Below are 13,574 nucleotides of genomic sequence, written 5' to 3' on the forward strand. Positions count from 1 at the left end.
GCTTTACTTAAAAGCTCTGCCTCCTACAGCAACCCTGCTGCTGGCAAGGCCCGTCCCCATCTTCATGGACATGCGAGAAGTTAAGGCCCTGGCCCCAATTCACACAATGAGTGGGGGTTGGGGGAGTCTGCCTTGGCTCCGGGGGAGTCTGGCCAAAACCCCCCTGCTCCCAGGGATCTAGGTGCTTCCCTGTGTTCCAGACCAGCCCCCCTTCTCTGGGGTGCCCAGCACCGAGTCCCCCCCCTCTCCCAATTTCCTCTCCTCCAGCCTGCGGCAGAGAAGGGAGTCCTGGGGCGGGGAGACGGTCTGTGTGATCGGGGAGTGAGCCTCCCCTCCTACAGCCTGCAGCCCTGCCACACCCAGTAGCCCGTCGGGGTCTCCCATAGGGAGCCAGGATCCAAGCACCCCGGACCTGCCTCCCTTCCCGCTAGAGCAGCAGCACTCCTGTGACTTAAAAAAAATCCTGTGACTTTGGAGTTCCCTTCACGACTCAGTGGTTAACGAAACCGACTAGGAACCATGAGGATGCGGGTTCAATCCCCAGCCTCGCTCAGCAGGTTAAGGATCCAGCGTTGCCATGAGCTGTAGTATAGGTTACAGATGCAGCTTGGACTCTGCGTGGCTGTGGCTGTGGCGTAGGCCAGCATCTGTAGCTCCGATTCAACCCCTAGCCTGGGGACTTCCATATGCCGTGGGTGCGGCCCTAAAAAGAGAAAAAAGAAAAAAAAAAAAAATCCTGTGACTTAAAAACGAGTTAAAAAGTTTTCCCCCTCCCCTCGACGTCCAATCTCAGGCCCTCACCAGATCACCCACTCACCTCCCTAAAATCCCCAGACCCAGCTGCCCCGCCACTTAGGGCTTGGCCCCTGCCACCTTCTCTAACTCAGCCCCCAGCCCCACCTCCTCCACAGCCCCCTCCTCAGCGGACTCCCGCTGTCCTCCCCCTGTAATGTGTTTGTACTCCTGTACCTGCTCGTGTTTGTCTTGTATTTGGCGGAGTCAGTATTTACCTTGGCGCAGCCTTCCCCTCCATCCGCACAGTGGACTATATACTTGCTGCTTGGGGAGAGGGCCTGGGAGGTTCCTTTGGACCATAAAAAAGGTAACACTGGCTGCTGACTCAGAGCAGCGCGTGTGACCAACTCCTCAAGAGAAAAACATTTAATCCTCCCCTGGCAGCATCACAGATAAGCAGCTGGCCCCGGGCCCAGAAGGTCTGGCCTGGGTCACCTCTCAGAGATTATAAACTAATTAGAGGAAGAGATATCAAAGGAGGACAAACAAACCAACGCTCCCACCCCCACCAAACCCCAAGAAGCAGATTGAAAAATCAAAAGAGTGAAGACAAGACCAAGCAGGGCGTGAAGGGCGCTGATGCCAACAGGTGGATACAGCCAGGACTTGGGTCCTGAAAGGGGCTGTGTTGGCACTTCAGCCACCGAGTGGGTGCTGAGCTAAGGGTCACTCTTCTAGGGCGATAAAGGCCTTTAAGGATGATTCGGGCCAACCTGCCCATTTTTAGAGATGAGGAGAACCAGGGTCCAGAAGTCACAGAGCCAGTGTGGGGTGTAGCTGGGACTGGAACCTGGGCCCTGGGCCCTGGGACTCTGGATCGTGGGGAACCCCGGCCCACTGCCTTCCCAGGAGCACAGCACAACAGGTGTTGTCTTTCTGTCTCTGAACTTGGTCTCCGAGTCTAACTGGGAGCCTGGCCCACATCAGGAGCTTTGATGTATCTGTGGAAGCAAGGGGGTGGGGGTGGGGGCAGCACCCACTTGCTATCTGTTCCCCCTTCCCCATCCCAAACCATATCCACCCCTGGCTTCCACTCCTCCACCGCTTTGGGTGGTGAGAAGCTAAGCTAAAGACTTAAGAAGTCACAGAAAGGAGGTATGTGTGGGAGGACTAAAAGGGGACACAAAGAGGCTGCTGGGGCTGGTCCCGTACCTGAATGGGGGTTACATGTCTATGCTGTTTGTGAAAATTCACTGGGCTGTTAGATTTCTGCTGAGTCCACCCTTCCGTGTATATGTTATAATGTCATATACATTTTTATAAAGCCCCAAAGTCCTCCTGCCTGAATTCAAACCTACGTCCCTCTCCTTATCTCCAAGTGCCATGAGGACACACACACACACACACACACACACACACACACACATGCACACACGCACGCACGCGCACACACACTGGCCCAGCGTCCTGTCTCCATGAAGGAAGCAGCTCAGAATGGAAGAGCGGGTACATCTACCCTTAGCGAAACCGTGAAATCTGGATTCCAACTTTCTGCTCCTGCCCCGTTCCCCTCATAAATAAGCCCCACCAGGCCTACCATGTTTGGAGATAGGAAGACTCAGCATTACAAATATGTCAGTGCTCCCTAAGTTATCTCGAAGTTAAACTTGATCCTAATAAAAATACCAACAGTAAAAATACCAACAGGAGTTCCCATCATGGCTCAGTGGAAACGAATCTGACTAGCTTCTGTGAGGATGCAGATTTGATTCCTGGCCTTGCTCAGTGGGTTAAAGATCTGGCGTTGCTGTGAGCTGTGGTGTGGGTCGCAGACACGGCTTGGATCCTGCACTGCTGTGGCTATGGCATCGGCCAGTGGCTACAGCTCCGATTCGACCCCTAGCCTGGGAATCTCTGTATGCCGCAAGTGTGGCCCTAAATAGATCAAAAAATACAAAAAAAAAAAAAAAAAAAGGAAAAAAAAAACCCAATGGAACTTTTTTTTTTTTTTCTCAGAACTAGGCACGCTGATTCTAAAGTTCAAACAGAAAAGTAAACAAGCAAGGACAGCCAGGAGAATTCTGAAAAGGCAGAGCTCTTGGGGGCAGAGTTAGCCCTACCAGACTCTAAAGCATATTACAAAGCTACAGTAAGTAAAACAGTGTGGTAGTAGCACATGAATAGACAGATAAAGCTATGGAGGAGAGTAGAAAGTTCAGAAATAATAGTAACCAAAATTGCTCAATCTGCACTATTGAACTGTACCCTTTAAGCGGGCTAAGATGATAAACGTGTAACTGTGTGACTATGCTATGTGTAACTTACCACAGTTATTTGAAAATAGCTTAGAGTTTTGGCTACATATAGGCGCTATCCTAAGCATGCACATGGATCACCTAACTCGATCCTCCCAAGAACCTATCTCAACGGAGGAGGAGGCTGCTTACACGGCTAATTAGGGGTGAGCCTGGATTCAAACTCGACAGTCAGGCCTCAGGATTTGTGATTTTTAACTACTCAATATGCTGACAGGCAGTATAAACTCAAGCATATACAGTAGATTTTTAAAGGTAAACTTAAAATCAGTGGGGGGAAGCTACACTTACTATATAGCTCAGGGAACTATATTCAATATTCTGTAATAAGCCATAATTGGAGTTCCCATTGTGGCTCAGTGGTTAATGAATCCAACTAGAAACCATGAGGGTGCGGGTTTGATCCCTGGCCTTGCTCAGTGGGTTAAGGATCCAGCGTTGCCGTGAGCTGTGGTGTAGGTTGCAGATGTGGCTCGGATCCCGTGTTGCTGTGGCTCTGGCGTAGGCCGGTGGCTACAGCTCCAATTGGACCCCTAGCCTGGGAACCTCCATATGCTGCAGAAGCAGCCCAAGAAATGTCAAAAAGACAAAAAAAAATGTAATAAGCCATAATGGAAAGGAATATGAAAAAGTACGTATGTAAGATCAGGGAACATAAAAAGTACGTATATAAAGCACAGGAAACATCTAGTCCCTTGTGACGTAACATGATAGAGGATAATGTGAGAAAAAGAATATATATATATATATATATATATATATATATATGTATGTATGACTGGGTCACTTTGCTGTACAGCAGAAATTGACAGAACATTGTAAATCAACTATAATAGAAAAAAATTAAATCTTAAAAAAGTACACATTTTATCACTTTGCTAACATAGAACCAAGCCCCACTTTAACACTTTGTTACATCAGAAGCTAACACAGCAATGTAAAAAAAAAGCTATCCTTCAATAAAATAAATTCATTGAAAATAATAAAATCAATGAGAAAGATGAATTATTCAATAAACTATAAAACAGGACATCAGATGATAACCAGAAGGAAAAAGTTAGATCCATACCTCATACCTCACTCCATGATAAATTCAAAATGGGTCAAATATTTAAATATAAAAACTTCCTAAAGATACCAGAAAAAAAAGAATTTTTAAAAACAACATTGGCATCGGGAAGATCTTTTTTTTTTTTTTGCCACTCAGGAGGCATGGTGACATTCCCAGGCCAGGGATTGAACCCACACCACAGCATCGAACAGAGCCACAGCAGTGACAATACCAGGTCTTTAACCCACTGAGCCACAGAGCAACCCTGGGTCTGGGAAGATCTTCTTAAATATGATACAAAACCTACACATCATAAAAGAGACTGATAAACTCAACTACAAATTTTTTTTTATGGCCGCTCCCAAGGCACATGGAAATTCCTGGGACAGGGACTGAATCTGAGGCCCAGCTGTGACCTACACCACAACAGCACCAAATCCTTTATTCTGATGCACCTGGCAGGGGATTGACAGCAAACCTCCATAGCCACCTAAGTCACTGCAGTCTGATTCTTTTTTTTTTTTTTTGGTCTTTTGTCTTTTTTGTTGTTGTTTGTTGTTGTTGTTGCTATTTCTTGGGCCGCTCCCTCGGCATATGGAGGTTCCCAGGCTAGGGGTTGAATCGGAGCTGTAGCCACCGGCCTACGCCAGAGCCACAGCAACGCGGGATCCGAGCCGCGTCTGCAACCTACACCACAGCTCACGGCAACACCTGATCATTAACCCACTGAGCAAGGGCAGGGACCAAACCCGCAAACTCATGGTTCCTATTCGGATTCGTTAACCACTGCGCCACGACAGGAACTCCAGCAGTCTGATTCTTAACCCACTTCGCCATAGCAAGAACTCCCCCCAACTAAAATTTTTTTAAAAATATGCATGGCAAGGAGTTCCTGTTGTGGCTCAGCGAGTTAAGAACCCGACTAGTATCTGTGAGGATGCAGGTTTGATCCCTGGCCTCACTCAGTGGGTTATGGATCTGGCGTTGCCACAAGCTGTGGTGTAGGTCAAAGACACGGCTTGGATCCCTAGTTGCTGTGGTTGTGGTGTAGGCTGCCAGCTGGAGTTCCGATGCAAGCCTCTGGCCTGGGAACTTCCATGTGCTGGGGTGCATCCCTAAAAGGAAAGGAAAAAAAAAATGCATGGCAAGAACCAAACCCCGCAAAAAAAGACAAATGACAAAATAGAGAAAAATATTCGTAACTCAAATCACAATTATTTAATATATTAAGAATTCTTGTAAACAATAAGTAAAAGACCAACATAATTTTTTAAATAAGCAATGAATATGAACCAACAGTTTATACAAAGATTATGCAAATGTCTCTTAAACACAGAAAGACCTGTACAATTACACTCAGATAAGATAAATGCAAATTGGAGTTCCCTTGGTAGCTTAGCAGAAAACACACCCAACTAAGATCCACAAGGATGCAGGTTCGATCCCTGGCCTCACTCAGTAGGTTAAGGATCTGGCGTTGCCGTGAGCTGTGGTAGAGGTTGCAGACACGGCTCAGATCCCGAGTTGCTGTGGCTCCGGTGTAGGCTGGTGGCTGCAGCTCTGATCGGACCCCTAGCCTGGGAACCTCCATGTGCCGCCAAAAAAGCAAAAAAAAAAAAAAAAAAAGATAAATGCAAATTAATTCCACACAGACACCATTTCTGTGCAGAAACACATTTTCCTCAAAGGTGTGGGGAAGAGAACATTTTCGCATCGCTGCTGCAAGTATTATGAAGCAGTGCAACTTCCATCCTCACTCAAAAGTACAAGTGCACAGAGCCTTTGACCCTCAGATTCACCCTCGAGGAATTTATCCTGCAGATGTTCTTGCACTTAGGCAAGAGGGGTTTGCAACATCATTCCCCGGAGCACCATCTGTAATGGCAGGATGGGAAACAAGCCAAAGCCCATGTCCATTAAAAGGACACCAGGTAAATAAATTTGGTGTATCCATAAAATGAAATACAAAACAAAACTAAACTAAAGAGGAAGTCCATTATTTCATAGAAATAAATGAACTCTTTCCTAGTCCACTGGGTTCAATAGTTTAGAATTCCAGCCCAATATTCAGACACACCCAAGTTCCAACCTTGGGTCAGTCACTAGCTGTGACCCTGAACTAGCTTCTTAACCCCTTTAGGCTTCACTTGTCCCATCCATAAAATGGAAATAATAATACCTACTTCAAACTGTTGTTGCAAAGACTGCATTAGATAATCAGTGTTTAAAACTTAACACTATTTTCAAGACACGTCTGATCTCAAAAAATGTGAGCAATTGTAATTATTATTCCCATGGCATTTAGTGTGTCTTTCCCCTTTTCTGTGAGAAAGTCGTTTTTTTGGCTTTTGGCTTTTCAGGACCGCACTCACAGCATGTGGAGGTTCCCAGGCTAGAGGTCTAATCAGAGCCACAGATGCTGGCCTACACCACAGCCACAGCCACTTGGGATCTGAGCCGCGTCTGCGACCTACACCACAGCTCACAGCAATGCCAGATCCTTAACCCACTGAGCGAGGCCAGGGAACGAACCCGCAACCTCATGGTTCCCAGTCAGATTTGTTTGCGCTGCGCCATCGAACTCCGACGGGAACTCCGAGAAGGTCTCCATACTATAGCCTCCTCCCGTCACAACGGACTCTGGGGATCAAAAACAGCTATTAAGCACCCACTTTGGTTTGCTTCAGCCTCAAGAAGCAGCGCTCTGCCTGGGCTTGGAGTGACTTGGCCCAAGGTCGGCTGGCTTGTTAAGTGGACAGCCAAGAGACAGGCCTGGATTGTCTGACCCCTGAGCTATTTTCATTTCCCCTCTCTCCAGCCCAGCTGCCTCGTTCAGAGACAGAGAAAGTTCATTACAGTGACATGTGGTTGCAAAACATTCCCCTGACCCAAAATGAGCTGAGTGGATATGGGGAGGCTGGGGTTACAGTACGAGGGCTTAAACAGATGCTGTGGCCTTAAGGATTCTTCTCAAAAGAAGTACTGAAGAAGGATGATGCTTCCTGGGGCAAAAAGTGGGCTGTCTCTGCCACACTGGTGGGAATGGAGTTACTGAGTCTCAGAATACTGAGAAGAGAGACAATGACCTTGACGTCCGAGGGCTTTGGGAAGGGTGGGGGTAGCTGGCAGCCCACGTGATATCATGGAAAAAGCAGAGTTCAAAGCAAGGTCTGTCACTTCCTTGCTGTGCGATCTCGAGCAAGTTACTTCACCTCTCTGAGCTTCGGTTTCCTTTCGCCTACTCAAGGACACTGCTTCAACAATTCTCACCTCTCCGTCCGTTTTCGGTCTCTGCTAGATCATTTCCATCAGGAGGCAAACGTGCTGAGAGAGCCGTCATCTTGTAAAACATCTTTTTCAAGGCCCCACTTCTCCAGCCCACGAACACTCCATTTCTTTACTCCCCTTTACAGCTGAAGTCCTCAGAGGAGCAGCCTCTGCCTGGCAGCTCGAGTTCCCCTCCTCCCATTCTCTCGCGGATCCACTCCTGTCAACCTTAGCCCTCCACCGTTTCAAAGAAACGCCTCACACAACATCAAGATCACCAACAGCCTGCGTGTAGCTAAGTCCACGGGTCACACTGTCCTCTTCTCAGCAGCATTTGACACCACTGATGGCTCCCACCTCTTTTTTGTTTTGTTTTGTCTTTTTGCCATTTCCTGGGCTGCTGCCGCAGCATATGGAGGTTCCCAGGATAGGGGTTGAATCGGAGCTACAGCTGCCGGCCTACACCACAGCCACAGCAATGCAGGATCCGAGCCTCATCTGTGACCTACACCACAGCTCACGGCAACACCGGATCCTTAACCCACTGAGCAAGGCCAGGGATCGAACCCACAACCTCATGGTTCCTAGTCGGATTCCTTAACCACTGAGCCATGACGGGAACTCCTCCCACCTCTTTTTTGTGGGGAGAGGTGATACGCCCTCAGCACTCGGAAGTTCTAGCTCCAGGGATCGAACCTGAGCGACTGAAGCAACCCAAGCCGCTGCAATGACAATACCAGATCCTTAACCAGCTGCACCATAAGGCAACTCCAGCTCCCGCCTCTTGATGCACTGTCCTCACTGGGTTTTCAGGACAATTCTCCTGCTTCTCCTCCTGCTTCACTGGTTTCACCTTCTCAGTCTCTTCCCCCTCTTCCAGCCAGAAAAGACCGGAGCATCCCAGGACTCAGCCCAGGGCCTCTTCTCTCCTTCATCTGCGCTCCTGCCCCTCTTCTCAAGGCTTGAGATAACATCTGCTGTCAGCCAATTTCCAAATTCATAGCTCAACTTCAGTCCTCATGCCCAGACTCTAGATCCTGTATCCAACTCTTCAGCATCTTCTCTCCATTGTCCAATGGAATACTCAACTGACCTCCTGATTTCACCCCCCCCAACAAAACACGCTGTCCTGCAGTGGACCCCAGCTATGCAGTATAAGCGCTCCTCTCCACCCGGCTGCTGTAAAGAGCAAGTGAGGTCCCGGATGCAAAGAGCCTAGCAAGTTCTGTGTACAATCGGTACTCAGTGATGGTAACAGTTGTTTTAACCGCCATGGGAAGAGGGAAGACCAAAGGATGCTTTCCAGGAAAGGAAGTTGGGAGACAGCCTGGAGCCAGGGCTGCAGGGGCACAAACCTAGAGGCAAAGACAGAGGGCAGAGCTGGTGGGGGCAGGTGAGCGTGGGGGAGCCTGCCCAGGTGCAGCTCGAAGTCAGGCCAAACCCAGGAAGGAGTGTGCCAGAAAAGCCCCTGATTCTGACAGAGACTTTGGACCTTTTTGGATCTTGAGTCCAGAGGAGAGCAAAGATTACCCAAAAGAAACTCAGACACTCCCCAGGGGTCACCAAGGAGGGTCTCTAAGAGGTAAAAGCCTTTTTTTCTTTTTTTAACCATCTTCCTCTTGCCACTCCGGCCCTTACTGATTCTCTTCTAAAGACTCATCCTTCGGCACAGTTAATAACCGGACATTTAGCATTTCCCTGTCCCACTGTAGTCGCAGGGGCCCAATGTCTGATGCCTGGTCTCCCCAGTGACCACCCCAAGCTTCACCAGGGCAGGGATCACCCACGCGTCCCCAGGGAACCCTCTGCTTCAGAACCCACAGGACCTCAAGTAGGAACAAATTGTTAAAAAGGAGGTAAGAATGTTTCTGCCCAAGATGGGAGTATAAGGAATTCCCTAAGGCGTTCCTGCTGTGAGGCAATGGGATCTGCAGTGTTTCTGCAGCACCTGGACACAGGTTCAAACCCTGGCCCAGCACGGTGGGTTAAAGGATCCAGATAACTGCAGCATAGGTTGCAGCTGTGACTCAGATTTGATTCCAGATCTGAACTCCCTATGCCGGGGGCAGCCAAAAAAAAAAAGAATCCCTAAATATTTTTACATTTCCTCAGGCCTTCATTCAAACATCACCCTCTTGGTGAGAACTTCCCTGGCCTCCCCTTAAAAAGATCAATTCTACATCCTTGGAGTTCCTGTTGTGGCTCAGTGGAAACGAACCTGACTAGGATCCACAAGGATGCAGGTTCGATCCCTGGCCTCGCTCAATGGGTTAAGGATCCGGCGTTGCCATGAGCTGTGGTGTAGGTTGCAAACGCAGCTCGGATCCCGCGTTGCTGTGGCTGTGGCATAGGCCAGCAGCTGTAACTCTGATTGGACCGCTAGCCTGGGAACCTCCATATGCCACCGGTGTGGCCCTAAAAAGGACAAAAACAAAAAATTCTACATCCTCTTCAACATGTACTCAGTCCCCCTCTCCCTTCCCCTGCGTTCTTTTTCCTCCTTAGCACTCGCCACTCTCATACCATATATTTAATTTACATCCCCACCAGGATGAAGCCCCAGTGAGCTGGGATTTTTGTCTCTTTTACTCACTGCTGTATCCAGAATAGATCCTGGATATAGATCTATTAGAATAGTGCCTGAAACACAGGAGAAGCTCCTAATACCATTTTCAAGTGAGTAAATTACTAGCTACACATATTTAAGTATCTGCTTGGTGCTAGAGACCTCCCTACACAGTGTGTGCAGTACTTAGTGCATTTCGTCTTCGTAACCACCCTGCGAGGTAATGTAGTAGTTATTTCTATTTTCCTAGGTGAGGACAGTGCGTCTCCGAGAGATAAAAGCCCTCGCCTGGGCTCACGTTCTTTCTCCATGGCAGGGCTGGGCAGAGACCTGTCTGGCTCCAAACCCTTAACAATTAACTGTACAGGATGAGCTGCGTTCGGGTGGAGAGAAAAAGGTCCAGAGGAGGATAAAGGATGACACAAGAGAAAACCTGTGGAAGAAACTGTTTAGCTCTCTATTCGGCGCTGTCCAGTAGGATTTTCTGCAATGATGGAAACGCTCTAATTCTGAGCTGTCCAATATGGTAGCCAAGTGTGACTAGTACAGCTAAGGAACTACATTTTTTTTTTCTTTCTTTTTTGGCCACCCCACAGCATATGGAAGTTCCCTGGCCAGGGATCAGATCTAAGCCACAGGTTCGATCTATGCTGGCAACTGCAGATCCTTAACCCACTGTGCCGGGCCAGGGATTGAACCTGTGTGCTGGCGCTGCAGATGCCTCCGAGCCCACTGTGCCACAGTGGGAACTCCAAGAACAACATTTGAGATTTGATTTCATTTTAATTAATGAAAACTCAAATAGCCACACTTAGTAAGTTACGACTGTATTAGACAGCAGCCGTAGGCCCTTAACACTAGCCTGGAGAAGCCCAGATCTGCTGATAGAAATGCTCTGGCTGGTGGTCAGAGCACTGATCGGCTGGTGGCATGCAGGCCTGGGGGGACAGGAGAACCAGAGGGCAAGGGTATTTACAGCAGCGAGCACCTGGGTGGCTTTCAGTAATCCCTACAAACACCCTGGAAGGGGAGGGTTTGTTAAGCCAGTCTGCAGCGAGGGATGCTGAGGGTCAGGGATGAGATATGCAGACAGGGTCCATGTGTCTGCTGCTGGGGTCTTGGTCTACCCCTCTCGCCAGACAACTTGACTTTGGGTAGCTGGTACCAAGTAGGATGGGTCTGAGGGTTTTCTCAGCCCCTTGACCAAGCTCCTTTTAGGGCAGACTCTGGTAGTTGATCCCAGGGCATCACACGACTCCAGAAATGTGTGCTATAATAAGTAAACAAGGGGCAGAGCCAAAGCCAGGATTTCTGGCAGCTAGAAGCCCCAAGGTGGGGGTGGGGGGCTTCCTTGAGTTCCTCAATCACAGCGTTTAGCCAGTCAGCCTCAAATGTGGGAACCCCAAGGAGTGTTTGTTGAAAAGGATGGTTCCTGAGCCTCACTCCTAGGTCTTTCTCTTCAGTAAAAAATATCTGAGGGTGGAGGCCGAGAATCAGTATTTTTTTTTTTTTTTTTTGTCTTTTGTCTTTTTTGTTGTTGTTGTTTGTTGTTGTTGTTGCTATCTCTTGGGCCGCTCCCGCGGCATATGGAGGTTCCCAGGCTAGGGGTCCAATCGGAGCTGTAGCCACTGGCCTACGCCAGAGCCACAGCAACTTGGGATCCGAGCCGCGTCTGCAACCTACACCACAGCTCACGGCAACGCCGGATCGTTAACCCACTGAGCAAGGGCAGGGACCGAACCCGCCACCTCATGGTTCCTAGTCGGATTCGTTAACCACTGCGCCACAACGGGAACTCTGAGAATCAGTATTTTGATCAAACACCTCTCCCCCACTCCCAGCACATGCGCATGGGTACACACACACACACACACACACACACACACACACACACAATTCTACTAGATCCAGGGATTACCTTTTTGAGATATACTGAATCCGGATAAGCTAGGAAGGCAGGTAGGCACTGGGGGCAGAAAGGGAAGTTCAGAGGTTGAGACAGAACTTTGAGAGATTGACAGGTGTTTGTGTTGTGTAGAGTCTTGCATTGCAGAAGACGGAAGGAACCTGAGTCACCGATGTCCAGGCCTTCCACACCCGACACCTCTGTCCCAGCTAGTCCAGGCCTCTAGCAAGTTCACCTGAGCAGCCCCGCCGGCAATCAGAGGTGTGGGCAGCTGTTGTTCCCAAGGAAAACACGCCTTCTGGCTACAAGAGCCCACAGCCCGGGAAGCAGCGGACTTCCCCCTCTAAACCAGCCTCTGCGATTCCCCCCCGGCCCCTCTCTTCTCCAAAGCGAGAGCGCTCACAGTCATTCGCTCCATGTTTCCTGTGCGAGGTCTTTATTTTTGCTCTGAGTTTGTGGGCTGAGTCTGTGTGCGTGTGGGAGGGGGGAGCTGGGTATTTTCTACTTCTCTGCATTTTCCTTCTGAACTGGGAGGGCTTTCACTTCCTCCCCAAACTCTCAGTTCTGCCTTGCACAGACCATCCAGGCCTTGAGACCACTTTGCCTGTCCCACCTAAGGACCAGGAAAATGGAGAACTGATTGCAACCGACTGCCCTCACCGTACCTTGCAACCACTCAGAAGCAAAAGGAAGCGGCAGCCGCAGCAGTCATTCCCCTGGGGCAGGTGCCCTGGGGTGTGGTGCGAGTAGCAACAGAGGCAGGTAAAGAAGCCTTGCTCCCTCCCAGGTGACCCAGGCCTCAACCCTGCCTCGCGTTCCTCTGACAGCACAGCCGACCAACCTAGGCCTTCCCTTCCCCTGGCCTCTTCTGCCCAGAGCTCAGCCAGCCAAGGAGGACCCTCAGCTTGCCCCCCAAACACCCCCAGCTCTGCCTGCTGGGCTAGTTCTACATTTGGGAGTCTTCGGGACCTACCACATGGGCGCAGAGGAACATGGAGGAGTGGGCCTCCACCAACTGAGCCTGACAACCTCCTATCCCAACCTCTGTGACCCTCAGTCTCTTCTTTGGAACCAAGTAAGATTTAGATCCCGTGGTGAAGGATTAGAAAACTCATGTCAAGCACCAGAGGCCTCCATCAACAATGGCTACTACCCGCAGGAGTTATAAATGTGTGCCAAGAAAAAGAATCCCTTCACCTTCCTCTTCCAAACCCAAGGAACACAACCATTCAGAAAGCAGAGAGCTGCAGGCACATCAGCCTCTAGCTCTCTGCAGCAGGGAGTGAGAGACAGGCAGAGGGTGGGTGTTCATTGGGGCAGGAGCACCGTGGGGTCTAGCAGTGCCTTCTAGCAGTGAAAGCCAGAGCCCCCACCTCACCAGCAATCCGTTCCCAGAAGCCTGCCGGCTGCCCGCATGGTTTTCCACTGTGTCCTCAAAGAAGCCCTCAGACCCTAAAATAAACCTCTGGACAAACAGTTGCCCGGCTCCTCCAGAGGAGCGACTAGACACGCAGCTGGGCATGCCGCCAGAGCCCAGAGAAAGGACTGCCGGCCAGAGGCGGATTACAGTCCGCAGGAGCAACAAGTGCCCCCTGTCCCCCTGCCTCCCCCTCCTGTGGTCTGGCAGTGGAGTCCAGTGTGTGCCAGCCTCAAGCCGCCCCAATCCCTGGCCAGCCTCCCCACTTGGCCTCAATTCTCAGGGGGTAGGCATCCAGCTTGCTAGAGCTCGTGTCT

General features: G+C 49.7%; 1 protein-coding gene across 5 annotated transcripts in view; it reads right to left on the minus strand.

The window, feature by feature from the left end:
* IL6R (interleukin 6 receptor) overlaps positions 1-13,574 on the minus strand; it is a 58,857-nt gene that overhangs the window by 44,345 nt on the left and 938 nt on the right. For 2 of the 5 annotated variants that reach the window (XM_085020915.1, XM_085020914.1), the window contains exon 2: positions 11,853-11,900. In XM_085020915.1, coding sequence (XP_084877041.1) covers positions 11,853-11,900 — 48 coding nt within the window. 5 annotated transcript variants of the gene reach the window in all.

The sequence above is a fragment of the Sus scrofa genome, chromosome 4, assembly GCF_054392235.1.
Source record: "Sus scrofa isolate SSC_HxYL_T2T_F1_AM1 chromosome 4, Sscrofa_HxYL_maternal_Yorkshire_Landrace_v2.0, whole genome shotgun sequence".
Classification (NCBI taxonomy): domain Eukaryota; kingdom Metazoa; phylum Chordata; class Mammalia; order Artiodactyla; family Suidae; genus Sus; species Sus scrofa.